The 24473-nt window shown below is 43.4% G+C and overlaps 1 protein-coding gene across 1 annotated transcript; it reads left to right on the top strand.

Annotated features, from left to right (window-relative positions):
• The first annotated feature begins 17918 nt into the window (after positions 1-17918).
• Positions 17919-22622, top strand: Tmem216 (transmembrane protein 216). Its single transcript, XM_051193942.1, has 5 exons — positions 17919-17995; positions 18517-18618; positions 19064-19156; positions 21146-21347; positions 22115-22622. Exons 1-5 carry the CDS (start codon positions 17983-17985, stop codon positions 22128-22130), a joined length of 426 nt encoding a protein of 141 aa, XP_051049899.1. The 5' UTR covers positions 17919-17982; the 3' UTR covers positions 22131-22622.
• The last annotated feature ends 1851 nt before the right edge of the window (positions 22623-24473 follow it).

Genomic DNA, 24473 nt, shown 5'->3' with positions numbered 1-24473 from the left:
CTGCTGGCCTCTGAAGGCATGTCCACACACCCACACACATAATTAAAATATTTTTACATTTAAATAGAAAATAAGAAGTGTACATAACAAAGCAGTCCTGGTCAATGTACCTGGTCATCATTGCCTTTAGCTGTCCTGAAGGAAGGCTGCTGGCAAGTTGGCAGAGCTGTGTGAAGTCCCTCCCTGGGGGCAGCCCCTTCTCTGTGACTCAGTCCTTCCCTTCCCTCTGCAGGAGCCAGCACAGGCTCCAAAACAACACAGAGAAACCCAGATTATTCTCACCTGGTGGTAGTGGCCACAAACCTTTAATCCAGAACTCGGGAAGCAGAGACAGGTAGGTGGATCTCTGTGAGTTCAAAGCCAGCCTGGTCTACAAAGTTCCAGGACAGGCTCAAAAACTATAGAGAAACTCTGTCTCAAAAAACAAGACAAAACAAAAAGATTACTCTCCTGAGCATGCTTTAATCCCAGCACTCAAGAGGTAGAGGCAGGAAGATCAAGTCTGAGGCCAGCCTGATCTTCAGATCTAATTCCTGGACAGCCAGGACTACACAGAGAAACCCTGTCTCAAAAAACCAACACCAATCAAAAATATCTTCTCCTGTGAGATAGTTACAAAAATGTCAAAAGCCACTTACAAAAATGTCCAAACTTTCCTTAAGAACTAAACAAAAATAGTCTGGGTTTGGTGTAAGGCCAAAGTTTGATAACTTCTGCTTTACATTTGGGACCAGCTTGGGCATCATAGTGATACCCAGTCCCAAAAGGCTCAGTGGGCAAAAGTGCTTGCTATACAAGCCTGGACCTGAGTTAAAATTCTTGGAATCCACATAAAGAGGCAGGTAAGAGCATTGGAAAGATGGTGCTCTTGCAGGGTTCAATTCACAACACTAGATCAAAAGGAGAAACTATGTGAGTGAGATCCTAAGATCTGGAGGCTTCAGCTTCCAGCCCAGCCTGGGGCTAGTAGACTGCACTCTCCTGAGCAGGCTGGTGCCATCCAGGCTTGCTTATCAGGTGGGGGCAGACCTTTGTGTCTCCTGTCTTTTGAGGCTCTGAATGTGGTTTGTTTGCAAGGCTCCTCTCTTTGCCAGGTGCCCTGACATAGGAGATAATTGTAGGGGGCTAGCTTCTGAGTTATGCAGATTTGACTATGAGCACCAAAGATTTCCTCCACTATGTGAATACTTTCCAGGGCCCCATGGTTATCCAATTACCAGTACAAGAGGGAGTTGTGTCCAATAATTGATTAATACACTGCTGTGATTTTGGGGGACAAATCCCATTATGGAAAAGGGGGAGCAATATGGTTTCACAAGGGCTTTACAGAGATGACTATTTAATAGCCAGGTGTCCCCAAGACTTTGCAAATGGGGTTTCTTTCCAGTGGAATGCGTTGATAGCAATCCCAGTGGGTGGGTTAGCCTGGTGAGTATGACCATCTGAACCTTACTGTGTGATATGGTGGATTGTAGCATCTCTTAACCCTGAGTCCTAGGATTAAATGTGGGCACCACCACTTCCTAGCTTCTGGCTGCTGGGATTAAAGGCGTGTGTCTGGCGCCTTTGGTTTGTGGCTGACTTTGCTTTCTGAATCCTCAGGCAAGCTTTAATAAATCATAAATAATATATCACTACAATAGCAGAAACAACAGGAGAAACCCTGCCTTAAAAACAAGGTGGAGAGGTGGCTGAGTTCTTAAGAACAAGTACTCTTCCAGGAGAGTTGGGTATAGTTTCCAGCACCCATATCAGGGGTTTATACATCTATAACTCCAGCTCCAGGGACAGCCAATGATCTCTGGCTTCTGCAGGCACCTGCATGTACATAACACATAAACTCACATGGACACACATGTGAGTTTAAATTTTTTAAATTTTTTAAATTTAATTTTTTAAAAAGGCAGAAGGAGAGAACTGAATCCCCAAAATCTGTCCTGTGATCCTTCACCTAGGCATAGGCACAATTTCCCCACCTCTTTTTACACCCCCCACGCTCATAAAATCTCTTTTACACACACACCACACACACGTACACACAAAACAATCTAATAAATAAATAGGCAAAATGGATAGACAACTACCAGGAATAAAAACAAAATTGCCATAACAATAAACCCTTCCTAACTACTTGGAGTCTAACCCGTGTCCTGTAATGCTTTCATAGAAACATCTAGAGCTTAACACCCAGACTTACCCCAAATGTCCAATCTCAAGAAAGATAACTGGATGGAAAACTTACTACTTAACGAGATTGTTAGATGTCTATTTACCTCTATAGACACGGATCCCACACAAATGACGTAAGAGATAAGGTCAGCCACTCCCCTTAACTGTATCAAAGAACCCCACTCTTGCTTCCTCTGGTGGGGAAGTCTCCGAGAATTCACCCTTATCTCTCCCTCTTTAATCTCTCTCAGGCCCGCTGAACTGACACTTGTGGTCCCAAACCACCAATGCACTGGGATTTGGGAAATACTGAGACAGGAGAACTACTGTGAGTTCAAGGCCAGCTCAGTCTACATAGTGAGTTTTAGGCCAGACTGGATGATGCAGTGAGACTCAATAGGGTCCTGGTCTGGTAAATTGGTTCTCAGCCCGATCCAGAGCATTCATTCAGATACAGTGCATAAGGTGCTTGCTGGTCGTGAGTCCTCCAATTGGAACAAATGGTCTTAAATGCTAACAAAGCTACCATCTGCATTTCATACTTTCATCTGTGTGTGGAAAAGAAAGTTAGAGATGAGGGAATAGCCTGATCTTGAATCTTTTCATGAAAGCTTGTAGCTCTCCTGACAACCCGAGGAGAGGGGCTGTAGGGAAAGTCCACAAGTCTCCCAAGTTTGGATGGCAGCTGAAGACTGTTTAGAAAAGCTACAACCAAGAAATCCCACAATTGCTCAAAGAGTTGAGGAGAAAACAAAAGAAAACCTAGCTGGTTGGGCAGGGACTCAGGCTTGGGCCTGGGCCCGTGGCCTCAAAGCAGTTTTTTTGTGAATTTGTACTTTAACATTGGGCACCAATATGTAACGTGAAAAATAAAAGACCAGAGACTGATATTGAGGTCCAAGCTTCAAGCTGAAGATCCGAAAAGTAAAGCAGCTGGTCACTAGCTCTTACCTCAAGCTCAGGCTGAAAGGTGATCCTGGCTCCACCAATCCTCAGACTGCCAAAGAATCTGAGACTTCAGTGTCTTCCTATCGTTAATGTGGCTGAAGAATGAATTCTAGATCTGAGACCCTGTTCCTATCTTTTGTACCTCTCTATTGCTGGGATTAGAGGTGTGTGATCCTAAATTCTGAGGTCACCTTTGTGTGAGCTGTTTCTCTTTAGGACTGGATCAATTTTGTATAGTCAGTGTGGCCTTGAACTAACAGACATCCATCCACCTCTTAATCCTGAGTCCTGGGATTAGAGGTGTGTGACTGGCTTTTGTAGCTTGTGGCTGACTTTGCTTTCTGAGTCCTCAGGCAAGCTTTAATAAATCATAAATATCACCACAGATCCTGTGGAAGAGCAGTCGGTGCTCTTAACCACTGAGCCATCTCTTCAGCTGCTATGAGTTTCTTCATCTTTTGCATATTGGGAATAGGACTCACTCACAGCCTACTTTGTCAGGACCACCAGAGCTCAAACTTTGATTCTTAGTGGCTCTGGTAACAAGCCAGATTAACAAGTATAATCTCTTTGTTCATCACAATCTCTTAAAGATCAGCGGTTTTCTTTGTCCCTGAAATGAATGAGCTGCATTGCTGCCTGTTGTTTTTACAGCAAGTGAGCACAACCAATTACCTGCTTCTCAAAATATTTACAATCTCCTGGCCCGAGTCTCTGGTGTGTGTTAGTGTGTGCATCTGCTTCCATAGTGCTAAAACAAGAAACAGTGACGGAGGGAGGGAGAGAGAAAGGTCTGGTTCCATAGAGACAGGCTCTGAGGCGGGAATCTTTATCCACATTGGGAACTCAGCTCCATGTCTCGGGAGATTGGGGAGTATTGAAGAGATATTAGTACCAAGGACAGACAGACAGACAGATGGCAGCATAGAGAAGGTTTTGAGAAGAGCTCAGGCCCTCGGGACTGAGTGGGAGTCCCTTCTCACAGATCAGAGGTAGGAGTACTCCACTCCACAGCTCAGGCCTGTAGCCAGGCTGTCCCTGATTCCCCAGCATGCAGCATGGGCCAGGTGGCAGTGGGAGTGAGGGGACTGGGGGGGGGATTGTGACCTTATCTGGAGAATGTGGGGGCAGTAGAGAGGAGAGACACATCTAGTTAAAGTGTCCCATTACACTGGTGGCCCTCCATTGACTCAATGCCTGGCAGCCTGAGCCTACAGACTGTTTTGGAGAAGTGAGAATTGAATAGAACACCTGCCTTTCTCCCATAATCTGGGCACTTGGGGCACACGTTAGACAGTTTCAGCTTCAGTGACAGGCTCTCAGTTTCCTTCACAGCAGCTGTGAGAAAGAGGATGCAGTGGGCATGGCCTGACTAGCCCTTAGGCTAAAATGTAATATTTAAGCATTCACATGGTGCAGAATTCAAGCTATAAAAACATTTAAACTGGCATACATCCCTAATCCTAGCCACTTAGAAGGCAGAGGCAGTCTGGTTAACATAGCATGACACTGTCTCAATGAATACATGCATGCATGAATACATACATATTTTATAAGGCTAGAAATAGCATCTTGGTGGTAAAATGTACCTAACATGTATCAGGCAATGGATTTCGTCCTGAAGCCTGTAAAAATACATAAAAAGGAATATGTCACAATCTCCATTACCATGCCCAGTCCACTTGCCCTCCTTGACAATCTGCATCTATTTATGTAACCTTTCCCCCTTTTGTTAAAGACGGATTTTTTGTGTATCACATACTGGCCTTGAACTCAAGATTCTCCTGCCTCAGCCTGCTGAGTGTTGTGATGTTGGGGAATAATCCTTTTGTACACTGTAAAGATGTATCTTTGCCACAGCATCTTCTGATTGTTTTAATAAAGAGCTAAATGGCCAATAGCTGGGCAGGAAGAGGTTAGGCAGTACTCTTGGGCAGAGAAGGAGGAAGAGGAGATGAACCTAGGGGAGGGAGAGGGAGAGATATCAGAAAACACAGAAGGGAAACATGAGGTACAAGATAGAAGAGAGGTAAAAAGCCACGAGGCAAAATGTAGATTAATATAAGTGGGTTAATTTAAGAGCTAATGGAACAAGCCTAAGCTATAGGCCAAGCTGTCATAATTAATAATGTCTCTGTGGTGTTATTTGGGAGCTGATGGTACAGAAAGCCTGCCATATTGTGATAACAGGCATGTGCTACCATACTGTAGGCTTTATTTATGGCTTCCTAACAGATAATATAATAATGATCAGAAACATTTTTTTCTTTTATGTGCACATTTGTCTGTGTGAGGGTGTCAGATTGCCTGGCACTGGAGTTAGTGGTGAGCTGCCATGTTGCCATATGGGTGCTGGGAATTGAGCCTGGATTTTCTGTAAGAGTAGCCAGTGCTCTTAACCATCTCTCCAGTCTCAATCAGAAACATTTTACAGCTGGGTGGTGGTGGTGCACGTCTTTAGTCCCAGCACTTGGGAGGCAGAGACAGGTGGATCTCTGTGAGTTTGAGACCAGCCTGGTTTACAGAGTGAGTTCCAAGATAGGCTCCAAAGCTATAGTAAAACCTTGTCTCAGAAAAAACAAAAACAGGTGGTGGTGGCACATGCCTTTAATCCCAGCACTCAGGAGGCAGAGGCAGGTGGATCTCTGCGAGTTCAAGACCAGCCTGGTCTACAAGAGCTAGTTCCAGGACAGTCTCCAAAACCAGAGAAACCGTCTTGGAAAAAAAAAAAAAAAAAGCAACATTTTTACGAAGGAAAAATTGCTATAATGCTACCTCAGTCATTAATTTCAAATCCTTGACACTATGCATATTTTATTGATACCTGTAATGTGTGTGTGGGGGGGATTAAAATATATTTGGTTTCTGCCATGTTTCCTAACATTTAATTCCCCAAACTCTCATCATCATTTTGGATGCTGATGAGCTGAAGGTGTCTGGGGAGCCCTGGATTGTTTCACTCGGTGTGTCTGGCTGTTGGGGAGCTTTCAGCCCCACCCCGACTTCTGGGGAGGAAGGAGTGCCAAAGATTAAGCCAGTCACCAACCCCAATAATTATTCAGTCGTACACATGTGGTGGAACCCTTTCAGAAGTCCCAAAGGACAATTTAGAGTGACTAAATTGAAAAAGCAAATCCAGGTACTGTGAGGTTAGTGCCCCCACCTGGAGAGGGAATGGACGAGCCTCACTCTGAGTTGGGTTGTATTTTATTTTGTTTTGCTAGCTTGGAACTGTGTTGCTGGCTCAAACTCATGGTGATTTTCCAGTCTTGGCTCCCTGAGTGCTGGGCTCTTATTTGTGAGTCAACACACCCAGCCTCTGTTGTGTCCTTTTTACTATACTAGTTACATATGGCGTTAGCTATTTGCCTGACTTCTATAAAGATAAGCATTTTTGAAGGAACAATGACAGCAATCGGGCCTGGAGTGTATCTCAGAAGCACAGCATGTGACTTACATGCCAAAGGGTCCTACGTTCAATCCCCAGTGCTGGGGTGCAGGTGCCACAAAAATAATGACAGCAGCAGCAACAACAAAAAAGGTGCCTCAGCTCTCCAAGCAAGTATCAGCTGGACAACTCAGAAAGGTGAGATGACAAGCACTGGGACAGATAAGAGCTAAGTGGAGCTGTAGAGCCTTTAAATAACGAGCAACCAGGACAGCAAGATGGCTCCACAGTAAAGGTGCCTGCAGCCAAACCTGAGGACCTGAGTTAGATAAGATCTCCAGAACCTACTTGTGGAAGGAGAGGATGCCCACAAACTGTTCTCCCCTACCCCCACCTATCTCTGAGTTTCTCACACACACACAAAAATAAATGTTTACTATTTTTAAGAAACAAGCTGTGGTCACTGGAGGCCCATGTCTTTAATCCCAGCACTCAGGAGGCACAGATAGGCTGACTTCTGCGAGTCTGAGGCCAGCCTGGCCTACAGAGCTAGTTCGGTAGTTACACAGAGAAACCTTGTAGTTACACAGAGAAACCTTGTCTCAAAAATAAAAAGGAAAGAAAAAGAAAAAATAAACTGTTGCTGTAGTCTGAACAGAGACTACAGGCTCCCGGTCTGGGGATGTACCTGGGGACAATGCTTGTCTAATGTCCACAGAGCCCTGGGTTTGATCCCAAGCACTGCACAAATTGGGAATAGTGGGCTCTTGTCTGCAATCCAGGCACTTTGAAGGTGTAGGCAGAAGGAACAAAAGATCCAAGGTAAAAAAAAAAAAAAAAAAAAAAAAAAAAGGTTCAAGGTCATCCTCTGCCACCTGGAATGAATACAAGAAACCCTTTCTCACAAAAACCAAAAAACTGTTATCTAGTTCTACTTTTAATAGAATGGAGTTGTTTCTAGCTGGCCATGAACTAAAAAAAAACTAGATAAAACACACAAATATCACTTTCTCAACAGTCTCAGAGAGAGGTGACAGTAGCTCAGTGGTAGAATGTATGCTCAGAGCCTTGGATTCCATCCCAGCTCTCCATGCCCAAACACACATGCAAGCGCATGTGCGAGCACGCACATGCGCACACACACACATGCACACACACACTCATACTTAAAACATAAGATAGCCTAAACAGGGCACTTGTGCCTTTTCCTTTGGCTAACAGATGAGTGAAACAATAGGCCCCAAAACATTAAAATTTTCCTAAGAATCCTATGCTGGGGAAGGGTGAAGTCTGTAGCCTAGGCGCCAGTCAGAAAAATAAAAAATCCCTCCCTCAAAAGATTTTGCACACTCCACTTTGAAGGACAGACTGGAGCAGAAGCAATGATGAGCCGGTGATGGGTAGGCCTGCAGTTTGACCAGGACTGCCTCGTCAAACAACCCGCCCTCTCTTTAAACCTACATTTCATGTAGGACCAATGATGACCTTTTTGGCAGGAGAATCACTGGACCTGTTCCTTTGTTCTTTTTGTGTACGTAGCCACATTGACTAAGTCTCCTTTTTCTGTTTTCACTTTTATCTCTTTAATTGGTCTATTGAGAATGGATGCCCCAGTGTAGCTTGTTGGGATTGCCAGAGCCCAGACTGTGTCCCTAATAACTACAACAACATACACATATGTACTGTGTAAATACATGTTCCCAACCACTACTGAAGTCAGAGGGACCAGAGCCTACTGCAAAGCAGGGCTAATCACAGAAAAGTAAGCCAACAATTGCAAGAGCTTCTTCCTGGGATTTATTTGCTGTTCTGAGTTTGAGCAAGAGGCTAGGAATCCAAGAATGCATCTGTTCAACAAACAAGCCAGTTGAACTGAGTGGCCTCAGAACATGGAGGGACAAAACTGGGGACTTGGGGAGGTCTGAAACAAAACAAATGCTGCCCTGAGATATTTCCAAATTCTAAGACTAGGGGAAGGCCAGAGGCAAAAAAAAAAAAAAAAAAAAAAAAAAAAAAGCCTGAAACTCAGAAGAGCAGAGCAAGGGTTTAGGCTGACAGTGCTGACAGTTAGAAGCCAACACCCATGAGGTGGAGGGTGAAGGATCAGGCCACCTTACTGGGAACAAGAGGAAACATGTCATGAGGCATGTTAAGATTGCAGTGATGGGCTAGGGAGTCACTCAGTGGTCGAGTGCATGCCAAGCACAGGCATGCATGAGGTCCTTGGTTCAATCTTCAGAACCCCAAGTTAGGAGATGATGTTGCAATATAGCTTACACCCTGGTTGGGTTAAGTGTCGGAAGCTGTTTCTTCCTGGCTATAATCAGAACCAGGGAGCAGCCCCAGGTCCGTGCCTGAGTCAGGGAGTGTGGATGAGGGAAAGGCTGGCTAACAGAATTAAGAGATTGAAAACACAGGATGGTCGTCAGGAGGAGATTCAGTCCATTCTGAATGCCCCTTTTATTTCATATCTCCAAATTTAAGTAATCAACCAAAGGAGGGGTCAATCGCAGAGGATCATTATGTATAAAGAGTAAATAGCAATTACTTTCCCCAATCCCAGAGGCACCACCTAACTGCAAGTACTCTGTGCCTTCAAGATGAGTATGAAGCTGTCTAGGCCCCAGTCTATTGTTATTTAGATAAGAGCCATTCACCACCAAGGCCCATTCATCCCGTAGCCCGTAAACTAAATGTCTTTAGGACAACAGAAATGCTCTGAGCTCTCTGAACACGGGGCAAGATGGAATGGATTCCATATATGACCCTGACAGATGAGGTGATGGTTCTCATCTTGTCTAGCAGAGGAAGGAGTGGGAGTGAAAAAATCTGGAGATACTAAGTTTTTATGCATCTAAGAAAATTTTGGAGGACTGGAGAGCTGTCTCTGTCTTCTGGGGCTTTCACAATTATATATTTTATTTTCTATTGTTTTGAGACAGGTCTCAGATAGCCCAATTCTGGCTCAAACTCACTATGTAGGTGAGGATGACCTTGTTTTGTTTTGTTTGTTTGTTTGTTTGTTTTTTTTTGAGATTCACGTGTATGAGTGCTTTGCCTGCAAGTATGAATGTGCACCATTTTTGTGCCTGTTGCCAAAGGAGATCAGGAGAGCATCAGCTCCCCTGGGACTGGAGTTACACTATGTGGGTGCTAGGAATTAAACTCCAGTCCTCTACAAAAGGAACAAGTGTTCCTAAGCACTGAGCCAGCTCCCTAGCTCACATTGATTTATTCGTATGTTTGGGGGAGAGCTGCATACATGTCTAGAGTGCAGATGAAGGTCAGAGGAGAACTTGGGGTAATCAGTTCTCTCCTCCCTTCACATAGGTCTCAGGGATTGAATTCATCATGCTTGAAAGCAAACACGCTTATCTGTTGAGCAAGCTCACCAACCCCTTTGGTAGTTTTTGAGAGTCTAGTGCAGCCTCAGACTTCGTGTATTCGTGCCTTGGCATCCTGAGTGGTGGGGTTATGAGTGGGAGCTACCTTGGGTTAAAGGGGTATTGTGTTTGTGGGCACTCTTACGGTACTCCCACCCTCCCGTTTGTTGAATTTCTTTCTTTCTTTTTTTTTTTTACATTTTATTTGTGTGTGTGTGTGTGTGTGTGTGTGTGTGTGTGTGTGTGTGTGTGTCATACAAACACGACACAAGAAGGGCAGAGAACAACTTGACGAGTTGGCTTTCTTCTTCAATCATGTGCGTCCCAGGGATCAAGCTCAGGTCATCGGTTCTGGTGAAAACAGCCTTTACCCAGAGAGTATCTTGCTGCCCCTAGGCTGCCTTTAACTGTCAGTCCTCCTGTCTCTGTCTTCTGAATGCTACATTTACAGACAAGGCCAGCATGCCAAGGTTCTCCACCAGGTGAGGGCGTGTGTGTGTGTGTGTGTGTGTGTGTGTGTGTGTGTGTGTGTGTGTGTGTGTTTCTAGTCCAGCCAGGGATACACAGTGAGAGAAAAAAGAAAAAGGCCTGTATCTAATGTATCTGATGGATCTAATGTATCTGATGGATCTGGGTGTATCACAGTCACACTGCAACTGCAGAGGAGAGCAAATGTGCTGTTATTTGCTTGGGATTTGGTGCGGGGATCTAACCGAGGGCCTTGTGTATGCTAAGGCTCTATGCATACTCACCACAGTCCAACACGGAGAGCAACAGCCACGCAGCACACACAGAGGATTTGCAACCAGATGCTTGTCAGGAGCTCACAGGGCCATGAGTGAGCCCACAACAGCCCTAACATGCTGAGAGACAGAACATTCACAATTCCACACTCACCAGGAACAGGCCTCGAGAATGAAGCTGAAATATGTTTTCATGTACAAGAAAATAGAATTAGCTGCAGTGGGAAAGAAAACATGGGGACCCCTTTCTGTTCCATCCTGAAGGGGCTTGACTTGCACTTTTGTGACAAGACAGATGAACCAGAGTAACACACGGCAAATTCACTTGTTTTATAGGACATGAGAGCCTCTGAGTTGGAGACCCAACGTCCCTTGATGTCCTATCAATTTTTACTCTTTGCAGTGGAGTGGGGATGGCATGTGGAAATGTGGTTGGACATGAAGGGTCTGAGTGACATAAACATCCTGGGGCAGAAAGAGGCCCGTCTGCTCATGCTGAGCCTCTCCATTACAGCATTCCTTCCTCCCTCCCGGCTATGGAGCAAGGCCTCTCTGGAATGAGGATCTTAATCTCATGACCAGCTGTTGCAAGGGAAGGCTAAGGGGTGGTGAGAAGACTTTCTCTGCTCTATGGCTGGCTTTGGAGAAAAAGACTCCCAATTTCTGTGATCTGTATTAGGGAGGAAAGTTCTATTTCTGGTGGCCTGCCTTGGGGGACACTGTGATGGGCAAGAGAGGAGAGGGCTAAAGAGACCTTTTGCTTTTGAGGCTCAGCACTGTAAGTGCTGAAGTCTTTCCTTGGCCAGACAGAAAATGAGCACTGCGGAAAGTCTTGTCTTCAGAAGGGAAGCCAGCCACTGTTAGTGTTGTCTCTGTGCTGTGAGACTTTCCTGTCTGTCCATCAACTCCAAGAATAATTCGTTCAAGTTCACCTTTTTGTTTTGTTTTGTTTTGTTTTAAACAGAGTCTCTACTATAGCTCTGGCTACCCCAGAACCCGATATGTAGATCAGGTTGGCATGGAACTCACAGAGATCTGCCTGGCCCTGCCTCTTGAGGACTGGAATTAAAGGCATGTGCCACTACTTCTATCCCTCAAGTCCATCTTGAATAAAATGATTTATTAAGGGTCACTTATGGGGACCTACAGGCACATTTACTATTTTGTGTGTGTGCATGCATACTGTGTGTGAGTACATGATGGGTGTGTGAGAGCATACTCATGTGAGCATCTCCAGCATGTGGTGATCAGAGGGCAACTTTTGGGTCTATTTTATATGACTCTAAATGTATAAAACTGGTGAGATGGCTTAGTGACTGAGCTTAAACCCCAGGACCACATAATGGAGAGAAATGACTCCTAAAAGTTGTCCTCTAGTCTTCACATTTATTTTAGTGGTGGCATGGGCACACCCATCAGGCTCTTTCTCCCTCCCTCCCTCCCTCCCTTCCTCTCTCTATCTCTCTCTCTCTCTCTCTCTCTCTCTCTCTCTCTCTCTCTCTCTCTCTCACTCACACATACACACACACAATGCATGCACAAACTTTTTTTTAAAAAAAAAATGCAGCAAATGGCTGCAAATCTAGGTTTAGAGCGCCACCTAGTGTTAAAGTGCTGGAGTGACTACAGACTGAGACAAAAGGCACAGGCAAAATCAGAGACTGGGAAAGTTCAGTGTGAACACCCTGCTTGCTATCAGGGATTCTGCTGCTTTCGGCACTACAGTGGGAAGAACTGCTTTGCTGCCCTCTGGAACCTGGGGAAGTTAAATGCTGCAAGGAGGAGCTAGGCTGCCAGGATTCAGAGGAACTTCATGAGGCCTGGGTTCAGTTCACCTCAAAGGAAAAAAAAATCCTGAAAAAGGTATCAGGAAGGAAAAGGGGTTGTCCCTGAGGCTGTCACAGGTAATAAAGAACACAATGAATGTGTGAAAATTTCCCAGTCATGAAATTTGGAATTTTACTTTAAAGAATGGGAAGCTCTTGGAAAAACAAGAGTATCTCAACCTTCCTGGAGAAGTAGAAAATCTAAACTGTTTTAAATACATTAAAAGAATTTAGAGACATTCACACACACAAACATTCCAGATTTAGCTTTATCATTTAAAGAAATGATACCTAATCTCTAAACCTTTTCCAGAGTATAGAACAAGAAAAGCTTTCGCTTCATTTTATTTTTAAAGATGTGTCTTTATTGTCATTTTAGTTATGTATAGGTGTCTGCAAGTGGATGTATGACACCTGATTGAGCTACGTTCTTAGCTTTGTGTCATGTGAAAAAAAGATTTATTTATTATGTATACGGTGTTCTGCCGACATGCCAGAAGAAGGCACCAGATCAAATTATAGATGGTTATGAGCCAACATGTGGTAGTTGGGAATTGAACTCAGGACCCTTGGAAGAGCAGCCAGTGTTCTTAATATCTGAGCCATCTCTCCAGCCCCAGCCTTGTAACATTTTATGAAGGTAACTTAACCTTAATACCCACTTGACAATGTCCTTACAAGATGGACCAGGATTTGGTTTCTAGCACCCCCACGGAAGCTCTGAAACATCTGTGACTTCAGTTCCTCAGTCACTGAGTATCCAGTGTCCTCTTCTGTCTTCCTCAGACACTGCACACACATGGTGCACATACACAAAGGCAAAAGCACTCAGGTATATAATATAAAAACAAATAAACCTTTAAAAAGATAACTTATTGGGCCCGGTGTTGCTGGTGTACACTTTTAATCCCAGCACTAGGGAGGCAGAGGCAGGCTGATCTCTGTGAGTTCAAGGCCAGCCTGGTCCACAGAGCAAGTTCCAGGCCAGCTTTCAAAGCCACAGAGAAACCCTGTCTCAAAAACCAAAATCAACAACAACAAAACTTATTGGGCTGGAGTGATGGCTCACGGGTTAAGATGGGTCACAAACACATGTAATGAGATCTGGTGCCTTCTTCTGGCCATCAGGCATCCATGCAGGCAGGACACTTACACAGTTAAATAGATCTTTTAAAAAAAGATAAATATATCTATGTCAGTGGCCCCCAAGACTATACCTAGTTTCAGTGGTTCACTAAGAGAAAGCACAGGACTCTTCACACCCCATCTCACACACACACAAATAAATGACTGGTATACTCCTGTTATCTAATCCCTAAGGAGGTAGAAGCAGAAAGATTGGGAGTTCACAACCCTCTTTAGCTACATAGCAAGTTCAAGGCCAGTCTGGGTTATAGGAAAGCCTATTTCAAAAATAACAGCAACAAAAAAAATCTACTAAAACTTACTTAAAATAATATGTGTGTTAGTCAAGTTTCTGTAGAGGAACGGAATTATAGAATGAATAACTATCTAGATAGGATTTATTAGAATGGTTTACAGGCTGTGGCCCAGCTAGTCCAGCAATGGGTATCTACCAATGGAAGGTTCAAGAATCCAGCCGTTGTTCACTCCTTAAGGCTAGCTATCTTATCTTGTCTTCAGTGTACAGAATCCCAAGAGGGAGACTCTGGCTCCAGGGAAGGAATGGAAGTTCTAGTAAGATCAAGAGTAAGCAGACAAAGAGAGCAAGCTTCCTTCTATGGCTTCCTTTATGTGGCTGCCAGCAGAAGGTGTGGCCTAAATTAAAGGTAGATCTTCTCACCCCAAAGATCTGGAACTCCTCCTGCATGTCTGGCTTCCTCAGTGTCTGGCTGGAAATTCTGCCTTTCTTCTTCCCAAAGTTCTCTCCGTCCAGAAGTCCCTGCTATACCTCCTACTTAGCTATTGGCTGTTTAGCTTTTTACTAAATCAATCACAGTGACACATCTTCACGCAGTGTAATGAAATATTCCACAACACCCAAACACAAGGGCATCCAAGTGTGCAAAAGAAATAGCTTAAATCACACATTGACCCTCACACACTGATAGTGGGAGACTTTAACATTCTACTCTTGCCAATAGATAGATCATCTAGACAAAAACTAAACAGAAATGCTGAAGCTAATTGATGTTGTTTATAAACCAGATGGACCTGACAAATGTTTGCAGAACATTTCATTCAAACACATAAGAAGAATATATCTTCTTCTTAGCATCTCATGGAACTTTCTCCAAAATTGACCCATAGACACAAAGCAAGTCTCAATAGATACAAGAAAAGCAAAATAACACCCTCATCCTATCTGACTACCACAATTAAAGCTGAATATCAACAACAACAGAAACAACAAAAGGCTTACAAACTCATGGAAAGTGAACAGTGGTGGCACATACACACCTTTAATCCTAGCACTTGGGAGGCAGAAGCAGTCAGATCTCTGAGTTTTAGGCCAGCCTGGTCTACAAAATGAGTTCTAAGACAGCCAAGGCTACAAAAAGAAACCCTGTTGCCCCCCCCCAAAAAAAAAAGAAAGAAAAAAAAAACTTGCAAATTACATTCAAGAATACATCAAGAAGACCATCTACTGTGATCAAGGAGGCTTCATTCCAAAGATGCAGGGAGAAACCAAAAGACAATAACTATGTTATCACCTCATTAGATGCAGAGAAAGTCTAACAAAATCCAACATCCCTTCATAATAAAAGTCTTGGAGAGAGTAGAAATATAAGGAACATATCTCAACATAACAAAGGCAGTTTATGGCAAGCCCACAGCTACTTAAATGAAAAGTTCAAAGCAATTGCACTAAAATCAGGAAGTCAAGGTTGTTCATTTTCCCATACCTATTCAATATAGTATTTGAAGTCCTAGCTAGAACAGTAAGACAAGTGAAGGAGACCAAGGATGTGCAATTTGGAAAGGAAGAAGTCAAAGTATCTATATTATTTGCAGATGATATGATAGTTTACATGACCCAATTCCATTAGGAAACACCCACAGCTGATAAACATTTTCAGCATAGTAGCTGGATACAAAATTAACTCACAAAAATCAGAAGCCCTCCTATATACAAATGACAAACAGTCTAAGGAAGAAATCAGGAGAACAATGCCTTCTGCAATAGCCTCAAATAATATAAAATATATTGGGATATGTCTAACTAAGTAAGAGAAAGACTTATATGACAAAAACTTTAAGTCACTGAAGGAGGAAATTGAAGAAGATATCAGAAAATGAAAAGATCTCACGAATTGGAAGGATTAACATAGTAAAAATGGCCATTCTATTAAAAGGGCTATAGGCAACACCTTCACAATGCATTGAACAATGGAGATAAGGCTCTGAAGCCTGCATAGAGCCTTCACTCCTATGTTATAGTGTCTTTGGTACAGGAAGGTACTCTGAATGCTATCAAAAGAGAAAGAAACAAATGCCAAGCCCGCCACACAGCCTTCAGAGAAACAAGCACCAAGCCAACCACAAAACCTTTACCTACAATGTTGTACTACCAGACTAAGTCAATAGTTGGAAAAAACTCATGGAAGTAACCAACCAATAAATGGTTTGACTTAAGACCCAGTGCACAAGATGGAACCCATACCTGACACTACTTAGGTAATCAAGAACCTGAGACGGCCCAGGGCCCTAGGGTAAAGCCAAATATTACTGGTCTAAAAACAGAAAAAAGAAAAAAAAAGTAGCGCTTAAACAATGACTCCCAATGACATTCCGATAGACTCATAGATTAGTGCCTTGCTCAGCCATCATCAGAGATGATGCACCAGATGGGAAATAAAGACCCATAGCCAGACATTACACAGGAAGTGAGAGACTTTGAAGTATTCAGCCCTAAGTGGGATATCTCCATCAAATCCCTCCCCCTCAGAGCTCAGGGAACCCCAAGGAAGAGGAGGTGCAGAGAATGTAAGAGCCAGAGGAGATGGAGCACATCAAGAAAACAAGGCCCTCTAAACCAACTGAGTGAAGCCCACCCATATGAACTCAGAGACTGAAGCAGCCGGCACAGGGCCTGCATGGGTCTGCCCCGGGTCCTCTGAGGGTGCGTTATGGCTTCCAGTTAGTGTTTATGCAGGACTCCTTTGCATGCAAACAAGTGGGTCTCATTCGTGTGTTTCCTTTTTTCTTTTCTTTTCTTTCTTTCTTTCTTTCTTTCTTTCTTTCTTTCTTTCTTTTTTTTTTTTCAAGACAGGGTTTCTCTGCATTGTTTTGGAGCCTGTCCTGGTACTCACTCTGTAGACCAGGCTGGCCTCGAACTAAGAGATATCTGCCTGCCTCTGCCTTCCTAGTGCTGGGATTAATTAAAGAAGTGGGCCACCAATGCCCGGCTTATGTGTTTTTTCTTGGGCTCTTTTCCTTTGTTGGTTTATCTTGTTCAAATTTGATGTGACAGTTTTTGTTAGTTTATTTTAAAAATAAATGAACAAATAAATGAAAACCTAGACACGGAGTAAAGGTTAATAACTGAACTTGCATCTGCTGGGAGAGATAAAATCTGTTTTCTTCAATGGAGTGGTACAACCCCACCAGGGCAGGTCATATGTTCAGTAGGATTTGACCAAATATAATGAACTCCCTTGTTTTGTGTGTGTGTGCTTTTTATTTAGCTTGATACTTTTATTTCTGTTTGGGTATTGTTTTATTTTGTTTTCTTGTTTAGGGTGTGTGTGTTGTCGTATTTGGTTTTTGATTGTTTTCTGAGAAAGAACTTAAAGTTGGGTGGGTGGGCAGGGAGAGGATCTGGAAGGACTTGGGGAGGGGAAAATATGATCAAAATTTATTTAAATTTAAGAGTTGTTTTAAATTAAAGAAAAAAATCTGGAATAGTCTTCCTCATGGAAGAGCACATCAATTAGTTATCCCATACAGAATGGTCAGCCCTGAAAACAACAAATAAAATTATACAGGTTGAATAGGCTGAAATTAGGAATATATATGTATATGCATATACATATAACAACACATAATGAAAAAAGAAGCCATGAATTTGAGAAAGATCAAGAAGGGGTATATGGGATGGCTTGGAGGGGTTAAAGGGAGAAATGATGTATTACTTGTACTCCTAGAAAGGGCACTCTTCTGATGGTTTTGGTATCTCCAGCGGTATCTTGTTACGACGATTAATAAACGACAGTGGCATAATGGATTTGTTTTTCACAAGGCAGGGGAAAGAAGAATGATGGACCCAGGGCTGATCCTCCGACCACACTGCCACACCGGGCCACTCAGGCCCATCGCCTGGGCACTGGGGATGGAGAGTTCGTGAACTGCTCGAGTTTCCTGGACTCTCTGTTTTCGTACAAAACCGTCACCCTCCCACTGACCACATTAGGCGGTTGGCGGCGAGCGCTCTCCCGCGCGCGTGCGCAGCCAATGGGGTGATCATAGAGTAGCATGGGCAGGCAGAGCGGCCGTGCCCCGCTTCCGGCAGCGCCACATTGCTCCCGGAGCTGCCGCGTACACAGTTTCCATGGGGACTGAACATGGCGCCGCGAGGTGAGACTCCGGAGGTGTGTGTCTCTGCCCCTGTCCCAGCGGTACCTCAGTCCCTCCATCTCTGGGCTCTCCAGAGCTGGACCTAATCTCCCATTCTTAAAAGTTGGGGTGTCTGGCTTCATTTGTCCGAGTCAGGCTTGTGCGACCCTGACCACCCCGAGTGCCTGCATGTGCAGAACTCGGATACTGTACCCTTAAACATCCCTGGCTGGCCCTAGTTTGGGATGGCTCAGTTATGAATCCTCTGTTCTGCACCCCAGTTTCCCCTTCAGTTGTGACAGGATTGTATTTTTGGGGTGCCTCTCAGCTGTGATAGTAGCTGAATTGCCAAAAAGTCTACCTGAAAGTGATTCCTGGGAAAGGAGGTCGAAGGCCACTCCCTTCACATCAACACTCTCACTTCACAAACAATCAGAAATTTATCTTTAAGTCACCATCGTCTTGGGTTTTCTTCAGATTACACAGGGAGCAGAGAGCTCCATCTGCCCATCTGCCCATTCTTTGTGATGCTTTTTTTTCAGATAAAAGGTTGTCCTCAACCCCTCTGGAAGTCCTGTTCTTTCTGAATGGGTGGTACTATGCCACCTATTTCCTGCTGGAGCTCCTTATCTTCCTGTATAAAGGTAAGGCTGGGCTTGACTGTCTGTCCTGACAACCCTTCCCACTTTAGCCCATCAAGGACACCCACTAAGAATCTTTCACTCTTGTCTGGTCCCCGTGGCATCTCTGTTCATTGCAAGGCAGAAGTCTCTCCAACTAATAGCGTTAGGTTTCAGTAGGAGATTTCTCATAGCAAGAATATCTTGAGTTTGGGAAATGTGGGCCTCTCCATCCTGACTCTTTCCCCATCTGTCTTTGCTAAAATAATCAGATCTGTGTACCTTCATAATTCAGTCATTTGGCAGAGTGGAATCCCCACAGACTTAGTAAAAGAGCCTGAAGCTGTAACAGTCCACACCTCGCTAAGTTGTTCATTGGACGATAAGTAGTGTCCTTGTCCTGGGTGTGTGGCAGTCCTTGTGGGGACTGTTAGGTGGTGTTTGCAGACTCTGGCTTTTACACCGGCAGGTCTCTTGCTGCCATACCCAACAGCCAACCTAGTCCTTGATGTGGTGATGCTGCTCCTTTATCTTGGCATTGAAGTAATACGACTGTTTTTTGGTAAGTGTTATTCAGAAAATATTTCCATTCCTTATGAGACCTGCTGGAGCCTGTAACTTGATTAACAAGACAAAGGACATAACCTAGGTTCACTATCAGAGGTTGGATCTGGTAATATATCCCATTACTTCTCCCCTGAAGCTTTAAGCTGCTGCTCCATATTTTAGGTCAAGATTTACCTGTGAGTCTCTGAGTGGGGCTAAAGGTTGGCAGTAGTATTTGACCTTAGATCTTTCCAGTTGCCTGACTACTAAAAGAGTTCCTGCTTCTCTTTGCTTTGTTTGGGAGAATAAAGCATTACATGCCTAAAGAACTGTTAGATTCCCTCCACTTCTCTAAATAAGGATTTCTCTAGAAGTTTTTAAACCCCAGAAAGAGAACAAAACCCTTATGTTCTATCATCTCTGAAAATAGTGTTAAAATACAAACCCAAGAGGAGGAAATGGTAAAGGAATACTAACAGTCAATTCACATAAGTCATTATAGAGGATCAATTATAGAGTGTAATGGGGCATGCCTTTAATCCTAGTATTCCCAGGTAAAGGCAAAGGGATCTCTGTGCATTCAAGGCCACATAGTGAGTACCAGGCCAGCCAGGACTGCATAACAAGATCCTATCTCAAAAAAGGAAAAAAGAAAAAGAAAAAGAAAAGAGAGAGAGAGAGAGAGGGAGAGAAGACAAAACTTGCTAATGTGCACAAACAGTAAAAAAAAGCAAGCTGAAACAAGGCAACATTTTTTTCCCCCACAAATTACATTGGCAGTAGCAACAATACACTACAGTATCCATATTTGGCTTTTGGAACACACAATTTTTTTTTTTAGATTTATTTATTATGGTACACACTGTTCTGCCTGCATGTATGTCTGCATGTCAGAAGAGGGCACCAGATCTCATGTCTCATTAGAGATGGTTGTGAGCCAGCATGTGGTTACTGGGAATTGAACTCATGACCTCTGGAAGAGCAACCTGTGCTCTTGACCACTGAGCCGTCTCATCAGCCCCCTGGAACACACAAAAATTTTAATTAAAATTTATTTTATATATATGGATGTTTTGCCTGTATGTATGTCTGTACACCACCTGTGTGTCTGATGATGACAGAGGTCAGAAGGTGTCAGACTGGAGAGATGGATCAGTGGTTATGAGGAGGCTTTTGCAGGAGGAACCTAGTTTAGTTTCTAGCATCAGGCAACTTAGAACTGCCTATAACTCCAACTCCAGGGGATCCAATGTTGTCTTGTAGCCTTTGTGGACACACATAAACATACAAGTAAGAATTAAAAGGAAAAAAAAGAAGAGGGTATCAGATCCTCTGGAACTGGAGTTATAGACTATTGAGCTGCCATGTGGGTGCTGGAATTGAACCTAGGTCCTCAGGAAGATTAGCAACGGCTCTTAACCACCGAGCCATCCATTTCACCAGTCCCAAGTAATAAGTTTCTAATGCGTTTTCTTATTTTCATTAGTTGAAAAGTTATATATATATATATGTATATATATATATATTAGAGATATATACTTTGTATATTTTACATATACAATTTTTATAAGTTGTTGTATAGAAATGCATATATGTTATGCATACACACTTTGGTTTTGATGTTTTGAAGCAAGGAGACCAGGATGATCTTGAACTTCAAATCTGAGACCTTAGCCCTGGCTGTCCTGGACTCTCAATGTAAACCACACTGGCCTCAAACTCAAGAGACTCACCTGTCTTTGCCTCCCCTAATTTTTTTCTTGATGCAGAATCCCATTGCTCCCTGGGTAGAGTCAGAATGGAAGGAGGACCTCTGGAGTAAATGACGTCAATTATGTAATACAGTTGGACTTCACTTTTAAATATGACATTCTCACTCAGGGTAATTTTTCTCTGCTCTGCCCATCTGTCACATCCAGACACTTTCTATGGTGAGAAAAAAACGGGCTGATGCCAGGAAAAGCAGTCACCACTTGGAGGTGACTCTGGGGGCTGTGTTTTTTAGGTACAAAGGGAAACCTCTGCCAGCGAAAGATGCCCCTTGGCATTAGTGTGGCCTTGACCTTCCCATCTGCCATGATGGCTTCCTATTACCTGCTGCTGCAGACCTACGTACTCCGCCTAGAAGCTATCATGAACAGCATCTTGCTCTTCTTTTATGGCTCAGAGCTGCTGCTTGAGATACTCACGTTGGCCACCTTCTCCAGGTATTACTACTGAAGGCTAGGTTCCCCACCCAGGGACGGATGCTTGCTATTTGAAGGCCTGAAAATTGTAGAAAACTGGATTTGAGGAGCTGTCTATGGAGATGCTTTCCTTACTTTCAGTAGGTAGGAAGGTTGCGAGTGTGTGGTCCACATACATATGTTCACCTCTGTGTGTATACACAGATATTCAGGTAGATAGTTGTCTGTGGGGGTGCATGTGCATGTGTGCACGCAGTCCAGAGGTTGACAGCAGTTATCTTCACCAATCACTTTCCACCTTATGTATTGGATAGTCTTTCACTTGAACCCAAAATTCTCCAATTTGGTTAGTTCAGCTAGCCAAGCTAGCCAGCTTACCCCAGGAATTCCATCTCTCTTTCCATGGGTCTTCATGCTTGGGTGGTACGTACTTGTACCCATTGAACTATCTTCCCAGTTCCAAAAGTTTCTTTTTTAAGGAAGATAGTCTTCTGGTTTTTTGGAGTTGAGAGGCTTCAGATATGCAGAATTAAAGCTAACAGCTGTTACTCAATGATCTTTTTTTTCTTTCAAGTTATTTTTAAATTTTATGTGCATTCATGTTTTGCCTGCATGTATATCTGTTTGAGGGATTCAGATCCACTACAACTTGAGTTACAGACAATTTTGAGTTGCCTTGTGGGTGCTTGGAGTTGAACCTGGGTCTTCCAATGCTCCTAATTGCTGAGCAATCTCTCCAGCCCCACTCACTGGTCTTTTAACAGTTTCTTTTCTTTTTCTGCCTTTAGTATGGACAGGATCTGAAGTACAAGAATTCCAGCTGGTAGCCCATCAGGGTGACAACACACATCCTCTGGTACTTCAACCACACTTGTGAAAAGTGGTAGGTCAAGTTGGCCTGGGAAAGGTTGTGTGGTTTTTCCTCAGCACAGACATTTGGGCATTGAGCACCTACCTGAGGTCAGTGGCATCATCTTTAAACCAGGATCATCAGCAGGGACACTGACATTTTGTGGTAGGAACAGGCAAAGCTGTTGCCATCTTAGTCTAACAGCTTCCTACTGACCTCAAATTCTCTTCCTTGGTCATCATGGCCAGAGCTCCTTGTGTGGACCATCTAGTCTTGCTGGGCTTCCAGTAGGACCTGAGCTACAGCACTCTGTACATGTACCACATCATGAACATGAAAAGCCTCCTGGGCTGATTCAAATACCCCTATCCCCCTTGCTCACAGATGAAGATCCAGAACCCTTTTAGTAGTCATAGTATTTTTCTATTCTGATCATGAAGCAAACACAGTTTTATAATAAAAAAATTATTTTCTGATGTGGGGCTGGTTATCTTTTGTGTATGACACCTGTCTCTAAATCTTTTTTTTTTTTCTTTTTTTTCCCCGAGACAGGGTTTCTCTGTATTGCTTTGGAGCCTGTCCTGGAACCAGCTCTGTAGACCAGGTTGGCGTCGAACTCCCAGAGATCCATCTGCCTCTACCTCCCTAGTGCTGGGATTAAAGGTGTGTGCCACCAATGCCTGGCATCTCTTCTAAGTGAGAGCAGAGACTATCTCAACAGTGTGTTCTAAGGCTGTTTAGTGGTAAACTGTGACATAAAGATAGTGATGGAAGTGTCCCTCTGATACTTAACTCCCCATGCCCAAGTTGCAGCCTGAATCCCAAAAGGCACTGCCTTCTTGTTTGTCTTCTTTAGGTCTGTCATTGGCAAGACTGTAAATGTTCACCTCTGCCCCAAGTTTGCTTGTGTCTCAGTTCTTTCCAGCATAGGCCACATGTAATTAGAAATTAAAAGAAGTATATTCTAAAACTGACCAAAGGAACATGCATTTTATTCCAGGAAGCTACCAGTTGTGAAAGAGTTCACTTTATGAAGCCTTGAGGTCAGTCTTCTGTCAGGCATATCCTGAATATTTTTTGTTTTCCAATGCTGCTCTTTAAGACTGCCTTCCCCCAACTTTAACATTTTTTTTAATTAATAATTTAAATTCATTAAGTGCACTGGTGTGAGGGTGTCAGATTCCCTGGAACTGGAGTTAGTTGTGAGGAGTTAATGTGCTGGGAATTGAACTCTGGTCCTCTGGAAGAGCAGCCAATGCTCTTAACTGCTGATCCATCTCTCCAGCCCCCTTTCTTAAGGCTCATTCTTTGGGCTCCACAGCTCAAAGCACTTATGCTTTTGTTTTTTCTCTGTGTCCTCAACTCCTAGTTGTCTTTGAGTCTATGGTGAAAGATCAACCACAAAAAATAACAAAAATGTCTAACAGGCACTTTCCTGGTGTTTCCTCCTCCTATCTCATTGAGCACCAATTTTTTTCTGCTTCTCATACTTGCTTTCTCTAGCTTTGCTTTGGTTAGTGGCATAGAATAGAGAGGAACTCATTCTCTGTGACTTCCTGACTTCATTTAGATGTTCATTGCTTTCAACTCCCTTCCCAGGATCACAAATGAACAGAAAGCTCAGTAAATCATCTAATTGTTAAAATTCAGATGGGCTCTTTAAAAAAAAAAAAAAATATATATATATATATATATATATGTATGTATTATGTGTGTATATACATATATATTCACACACATACATATATGTAAATTTTAAGTAATTTAACTTGATGTGCATTGGTGTTAAGGTATCAGATCCCCTGGAAATTGAGTTACAGACAGCTGAGTTCTAAGTTGCCATGTGGGTGCTGGGAATTGAACCTCGGTCCTCTGGAAGAACAGCTAGTTTCTTAACAGCACAGCCATTTCTCAAGTGCTCCAGAAGGGCCTTTGAGACTGAACTCTTCCACTTTATGGGCTTAGAAGTGATAAGTAAAAGCATCCATGGAACTCTAAGCATGTTTTACAAGTCAGTATATACAAAGTAGGCTCAAGCAGATGCCTGGCCAGGGCAGTGCTGGCCAGGGCAGTGTGTACTCCTACAGTGCCATTGAGGATGAGGGTTAATGGCAGAACATGCTGATTAGGACTTGTGGAAGCTTAAGTCTACTGGTCCCCATGGGTGGGTCCTTATTCTTGATGTGGCTGGAACCACTTGAATAGTCATATAAAAGAGAAACCATCTCAAGACTGAGCTCTAGAAGCTTTTCTGTAGATCACAACACTTTACTGTGATCATGAAGCAAACACTGTAT

The sequence above is a fragment of the Phodopus roborovskii genome, unplaced genomic scaffold, assembly GCF_943737965.1.
Source record: "Phodopus roborovskii unplaced genomic scaffold, PHOROB, whole genome shotgun sequence".
Taxonomy (NCBI): Eukaryota; Metazoa; Chordata; class Mammalia; order Rodentia; family Cricetidae; genus Phodopus; species Phodopus roborovskii.
This window is presented reverse-complemented; position numbering and strand designations above follow the sequence as displayed.